General features: G+C 45.3%; 1 protein-coding gene across 1 annotated transcript; it reads left to right on the top strand.

Moving 5' to 3' along the window:
• Nucleotides 1–1,756: 1,756 nt before the first annotated feature.
• On the top strand, nucleotides 1,757–3,699 carry LOC140719231 (histone H1.0-A-like). Its single transcript, XM_073033693.1, has one exon. It carries the CDS (start codon nucleotides 1,757–1,759, stop codon nucleotides 2,300–2,302), a length of 546 nt encoding a protein of 181 aa, XP_072889794.1. The 3' UTR covers nucleotides 2,303–3,699.
• Nucleotides 3,700–7,344: the final 3,645 nt, after the last annotated feature.

Genomic DNA, 7,344 nt, shown 5'->3' with positions numbered 1-7,344 from the left:
TGGAGGATCTTCCCAGTATTTAAATCGGGCTGGATAGTGTACTGGTGCTCTAGGGCAAAACCCCCCAGGCTGAAATAATTTGACACAACGTGTGTTTAAAGCAAAGAACACAGTAACGCCCCCCGTTTAAACCACGCATTTCAAACGGTCAGGAGGGAAGTACATTATTTCCAAGTCAAATCTTCCCCTCTCCCGGTGACATCTGCAATCAGTTCCCGTCACAATAAAACAATTACAATACTTAACATTGGTAACTCGTACAAAGGGAGTTGCTTAATTTAAAGAGAGCAATAAACCTGGGTTTCCTGATTTTAAACTGTTAAAATAACACAATCCAAGATGGCGATCGCGCTAATCTACAAGGAGATGCCTTTCCACTTTACAACTCTCCTCTCTTTATTCAAGACACTTGTGTCTGCTCAAGTGCAATGCAACTCTGCATTTAACAAGTTGCCCCTGCTAAAATAAACTTAACCAAATAGCAATTGTTGGTCCCGGCCCGGGCGCTTCAACGCAGAGCCGACAGAGTAAACAACTTGCCATTCACTTCATTGCAAATCCCTGCTCGTTTAGCCCCGTGCATTTATGTCGGGAAAGATGACAGTGTACAGTTAACCCGCTCCAAATTCGTCTCCTCTCGACTTGCTGACCCTCTCTGGAACTTTTAAATTAAGTTCTTTGCAATACCGCCGGAGCTCTGGTGCTGAGCAACTCCGGGTTTGCAAAGAACGAAACGCATCTCACAGTTCAGCCGATTAATCCCTCCCTACGCATTATTTTTTAAAAAGAAATTAAAGTGTCCCCGGGGCTCCGACTTGCTGATAACGGGACTGTAAACAGGGACCAAAGCACCGAAATCAAATTCCAACCCCTTCCAGCTTCTAACCCCAAACTTAGACCCCGTTGAAGACTTCAGCAGCAAAAGACGAAGAGCTTTGAACCTTCGGTCAGCCCGGAGTGCAGGTTTACAAAACACCGTAACAGGGTCGCAAAGTCACCAACAAAGCATCCAGATATGTCCTTTAAACTTCAAAGCAGTCCCAAGCAGCACCCATTCCACACATTGCACGAGTTTGAAACTCGTTTAAAATTAATTGTAAATAAAATAGTGGAAGACGTCACGGAGTCAATGGCGGATCCCAGTGTGTTCCTGTGTTAGTTGACTAAATGTATCGCTTTATTACTGAGAGCCGAACCACGAAAGCGCCGCTCATCTCTGCTGTACACGTTGGGCAAGCATTATATTTTATTTTGCATTCGGCAGCGGATGCATCGGCCTTTGCGATTTCCAGATTTTTTAGCAGAAATCCCAATTTCTGCGTCCGCCCGCAGAGTCCTCGCGTCGTTTTCCACCGATTGCGTCCGGTCCGGGCGGCGCCGGCCGGCCCTGCCCGCGGCGAAGGCAAGAGGAAGGAGTGAGGTTGGCGGCGGGGCGGCCGGCGCGGCCGGGGGGCGCCGGGAAGTGGCCGGGATCGGCCGTTTTTGCAGGCGAAGAAACACAGATGGAAGCACAGCTCGCCATTTTTGCCTGCTCGGAGCTGCCAGCAGTTGCTGTTCTCAGTCAGGTCCGCGCCGAGCCTACTAATTCCCAGCGTCAGCGCAGAGGTGCTGAAAAGCACTTGAGAGCAGAGGCGTCCGGGCTGAGGTGCCGTGGTACCAGTCTCCAGAAGTGCTGACAAAGCTCCCCTTTCGCTCTTGGCTTTTGAGGAAGCAGCTGCCCCATTCATCTTAAAGTGAACCAGCAGGAAGACTGAGAATGACTGAGAACTCAGCTCCAGTGGCGCCCAAAGGCAAGAGGTCCAAGACTGTCAAGAAGTCATTGGACCACCCCAAGTACACTGAGATGATCACAGCTGCCATCAAAGCTTTGAACAGCCGTGGTGGTGTCTCCAGGCAAGCCATCCAGGCCTACATCAAGAAAGAGTACAACGTGGGCGACAGCGCAGACATTCAGGTGAAACTGGGGCTGAAGAGGCTGCTGATGAGCAGGGTCATCAAGCACATCAAGGGCACGGGGGCCTCCGGCTCCTTCCGGCTGGCCAAGGCGGACGAGCCCAAGAAGGCGGCCAAGAAGGTGGCCAAGACCGTCAAGAAGAGCGCCTCGCCCAGAAAGGCGGCGGCGACCAAGAAGGCGGTGAAGGCTGCACCGAAGGCGAAGAAGACCAAGGCCGGGAAGAAGAAGCCCAAGACGCCAAAGAAGAAGCCGGCCACGCCCAAAAAGACAAAGAAGATCAAGCCGGTCAAGGCCAAGGTGAAGAAAGCCCCAAAACGCAAGGCGCCCGCAAAGAAATCCAAGAAGTGATCGCTGACCTGCCTGGCGATGGAGGACCGGCCTAGTTTTCTGTCTGAAATCCTCAGAAACTTTTGTGTACATACAGTTTAAAAAAAAATGTTTTTCGAATTTAGTAAGGAGACTTTTTATTTTGTCAGGAACTTATTGTGTCTTGCATTTTTAAAACAAACCAATGTGTATGCAGTAATCATGTGTTGGAGCTGGTGTTGGACTTTGGGATTGTGACAGGGGACTATAAATGCTGTATGCTGCTGTGACTATCTTCGCTCCGGACTACCAGGTCTTGTGGTTAGTGCCCTGTCGACGAGCAGGCAGGATCTGTGCATGTGTGTAGCTTCTAATCCCAGAGGATAAATCCAGACGTTTGTTGAGAGAAGCCAGGCCCTACTAATAAACAATGCATTATAATTGCAGATTACAACCGTTAATTGTGTAGTTCAATAAGATCAACCTTTACTTCAAAATTACTTTGTTTTAGACTTTTAAAACTGAATGGAACTACTCTTTGTTTTCTAGAGAATTCTGCTGTGCTGTTTGTTCTGTCGCAGTGTTCATTTAAGTTTTTAAAAGAGCTGAATTTTAACTGTTGGCCCTTATGGAGAGCCAGGGGTACTGATCTCTTTTTCCGTAGTGTAAGAGGCTTGCCCAGTGACACTTACCAGGTGAACAGCTGTAACTATTATAACTAAATCTGACAAAAGTAACAGCACTGGAAGGTGCTTTCCCAGTCTGGAGTTTAGTAGCTTGCAGCGGTAACAACTCCAAGCATCCCGGCATCCTCACTTCGACACTGTGCTGATTTCCTGGGGTGTACGGGATGTTTGAGTCTAGAGGCATTCAGTGTAGATGGAGGTATTTGCAGATGGCAGCAATCACACTTAACAAACTAGCAGGATCTAAAAGACCAGAATTTAAAAACAAATTAAACAATGCTCTCTAACTTGGCCAAAGAAAAAGTAAAAGTTCCTGAGTGAAAGGCACCCTTTTATAAAAACAGCTCCAAAAAAAAAGTGATACATGCTGATTTTGTTATTTTTTACTAAACCGCTGTATTTTACTAATTGTTAGGATGCTCTCTACAAGCAGTTTGTATCTGTGATTAATGTATGTTTATTCTGATTAGCTATCTCTGGAGCTGTCTATGTTCAAAGCCATAATGGGACATTCCTACTTACGCAGTGAACTCCACTTTTAAGTTTTTAAATGTACATGTTTTTTATTAAGCAATCCTCTCTCCTAATTATTTTACGCCAGGGTGTTTTTTTTAAATCTGAATTCAGATGAAGATTTGAGTGTGGTCCACAGACTCAAAAATCACCACTGGAATTGGATGGCTCAAGACATTTATAGGTTCACCTGTTCCTTTGTATGTTTATAATGAATAAAAGCTACATTTTGATTTGGAAGTGGTCGCCTTTTTATCACCAGAGCTTGCTTACACCATTAGGTGGGAGTGGGGAGGGGTGGGGGTCTTTGAAACGACCTAGAACCTGACTATCTGAAGCCACCTGGTTCGTGGGAGGGGGATGGTTTCAGTGGCCCCAGTCACTTGCTCCCTACAACCCTTCTGGAATCTCCAGAAGTCCCTCTGGTGAGGGTTGAGGGTTTGATACGATTTTACGAGGGTTTGGGTTCGATTTTGTCATTTTTTAAAAAATTGGATAGGTATATGGAAAGGAATGGAGGGTTATGGGCTGAGTGCAGGTCGGTGGGACTAGGTGAGAGTAAGCGTTTGGCCCGGACTAGAAGGGCCGAGATGGCCTGTTTCTGTGCTGTAATTGTTAGATGGTCATATGAGGCCATCTCCAGGATAAGCATCAATACAACTGTAGGCCATTTAGCCCTGGCTGCTTAGTGCTGGATCAACAGTCTGCTGGAGGAAAGAAATCACGCTGATGCACCCAAAATATGGGTAATTCCTTCCCCACCACCCCTCCCCTCCAACAGATGCAGCTTGATCCTCTGAATTCCCCCCCAGCAGCTTGATCCTTGCTCCAGATTCCCGCACCTATCGTCCCCTGGTTTCTGCTTAGTTCAGGTGCTTATATGCCACCTGAAAAACTTGGCTGTGGCAGCATCACAGGCACATAGCGTCGGGTACACACATTCACAAGAAAAGCTAACAAATTAAACATAAATCATGTAAAATTATATAAGAAATTAAACAAAAATAGTGCAAAGCGGCCTGCTTGCCGTACCGCGGTAGCGCTTCAGGTTGTGTAGGTTGGATGAAGGGAAGTACCTTTTCTTGAACTCGGAGGTGTGGACTTCTGCCTCCTACCTCCTGCCCGGTGGTGGCTGTGTCATTTCAGATCACTGGTAAGAAAGTAGCTGGCACTATGTTCGCAATAAGGCCATACCAATAAGAAATTTAAGTCACTTTCACTTCTAATATCCTAGTTAGGGTGAATTGACATCAGTTTACACAACATGTTTAAGATTAATGTACTTGTGGTGATGGTCAGGCATGGAGAAATGCGAAGTAATGAAGTTCTGGGCAGGATTCCAACTGGCTGTGAGTGGGCTGGGTTTAGACTTTATACCGGAATACATGGTGATACTGTGATTTCCTTCGGTACCCCCTTAGAAAAGAGTTCATGAAGGTCAAGTGTCCATCACTGGTCACGATCATTCACCATCAAATGCACAGAAGCTTTAAAGTAATGACAGAATGGGCAACATTGAGACGTGGGCAACATTAAAAATATACCAATGCCAACTCATACAAAATGCTGGAGGAACTCAGCAGGCCAGGCAGCATCTATGGAACGGAGCAAGCAGTCAACGTTTCGAGTCGAGACCCCCTTGGCCTGAAACGTTGACTCTTCACTCCTCTCCATTGATGCTATTTTTTTTTAATGCACGGTTTGTCTTCATTTTGGTGTTTGTCAGTCTTTGTCTGCATAATATTCTGTTATAATTTGTTTTCCCCTGTACATATCTGCAAGAAAATGACTCTCATGGTAGTATATGGTGACATATAGATACTTTGATAATAAAATCACTTTGAAACTTTGATAGAATTAGGTGTGTGAACTAGCGATGGATTCGTGTACTCACCATCTGGTAAGAAGCTAGGATCTCGGAGTGACTAGAGAATTGTAGACGAGCAAGGACAAGGGATACTCAGCAAGGCCTTCACATTCAGAGGTGCTGCAAATGATTTTATCCCCATCTCCAGTTCACAGTTTGGACAGAACATCTCAGGAAATTAATGCAACACAGTCACCAGGATATCAGGTCGACAGCTCCTTTCAGATACTTCTCAATCCACTGAGTTTCTCCTGCAGCTTCAAGTCAAGTCAAATGAAGTTTATTGTCATTTAACTATATACATGTTTATAACATATATAACCATATAATGTCTATAGAATTGAGACAACTTTTCTTTGAACCAGGGAGTAAAGCACATAACAGACACATAGCATATGATAACATACGATTAAATCTACCAACGAATCACACATAAATAACAAACTAAAGTTCATTAATATTAAATATTAACCCTATATTTAACCCTATATAACAATTACAGCATGGAAACAGGCCATCTTGGCCCTTCTAGTCCGTGCTGAACGCTTACTCTCACCTAGTCCCACTGGCCCGCACTCAGCCCATAACCCTCCATTCCTTTCCTGTCCATATACTTATCCAATTTTACTTTAAATGACAATATCGAACCTGCCTCTACTACTTCTACTGGAAGCTTGTTCCACATAGCTACCACTCTCTGAGTAAAGAAATTTCCCCTCGTGTTACCCCTAAACTTCTGCCCCCTAACTCTCAACTCATGTCCTCTTGTTTGAATCTCCCCTACTCTCAATGGAAAAAGCCTATCCACGTCAACTCTATCTATTCCCCTCATAATTTTAAATACCTCTATAAAGTCCCCCTCAATGTTCTACGCTCCAAAGAATAAAGACCTAACTTGTTCAACCTTTTTCTGTAACTTAGGTGCTGAAACCCAGGTAACATTCTAGTAAGTCTTCTCTGTACTCTCTCTATTTTGTTGACATCTTTCCTGTAATTCGGTGACCAGAACTGTACACAGTACTCCAAATTTGGCCTCACCAATGCCTTGTACAATTTTAACATTACATCCCAACTCCTATTCTCAATGCTCTGATTTATAAAGGCCAGCATACCAAAAGCTTTCTTCACCACTCTATCCACATGAGATTCCACCTTCAGGGAACTATGCATCATTATTCCTAGATCACTCTGTTCTACAAATATTGAAAGGTACAGAACAGATTAATCAGTGATACTTCAACTATGATGCGGCCAGGAGTTCAGAAGCCTAATGGCCTGGGGGAAGACATTATTTCTCATTCTGACTGTTCTTGTTTTTATGTATCGGAGTCTCCTGCCTGGTGGTAGAAAGTCAAAGAGGATGCTGGATGGATGGATGGGATCCTTGATAACACTGAGGGCCCTGCATACACAGCGCTCCTGTTAGAAGTCCCCAGTGGATAGTAGGGAGACCCCATGATCCTCTCGGCTGTTCTCACAGTCCTTTGTAGGGACTTCTGGCCCGATGCTCGACTGCTCCCATACCAGATGGACATGCAACTTACCAAGAGATGCTCTCAATGGTGCTCCTTGTAAAATGCGGTCAGGATGGTGTGGAGGTGGGGAGCTTTGCTTGCCTCAATCTTCTTAGAAAGTGGAGGTGCTGCTGTGCCCTCTTGGTCAGGGAGGTGATATTCAGGAATATTCCGATTCTAGCTTCTGCCGCCTCTTGTGTTTCCGGGTCAAAGGTTTGCTGCATGGACAAGATTTCTATTCCTTTGAAAGGTCGAAGAGCTATCTACTCCTAATGTTGAAGCAAATGAAAGGTGGTTGTAGAGAAAACATTGAGTATGCCCTGGTGGGAGGGAGAAGGACTAGGCAGCCAGCTTTAGATCCAGGGTGTGGTCATTCAACTAGGAAACAGAGCAGAAGCACTGGAAGCCTCAACAGCTGAGGCTGCAGCAGCAGAAAGGGAACACAGTTATTGTTTCAGGTCAATAAGGAGCCGACAGAACTGGAAAAAGTTCTGGAGGAAAGGG

Source organism: Hemitrygon akajei, chromosome 31 (assembly GCF_048418815.1).
Source record: "Hemitrygon akajei chromosome 31, sHemAka1.3, whole genome shotgun sequence".
In the NCBI taxonomy this organism is placed as follows: domain Eukaryota; kingdom Metazoa; phylum Chordata; class Chondrichthyes; order Myliobatiformes; family Dasyatidae; genus Hemitrygon; species Hemitrygon akajei.
The sequence above is the reverse complement of the archived record's forward strand: the minus strand, read 5'-3'. Positions and strand labels throughout refer to the sequence as shown.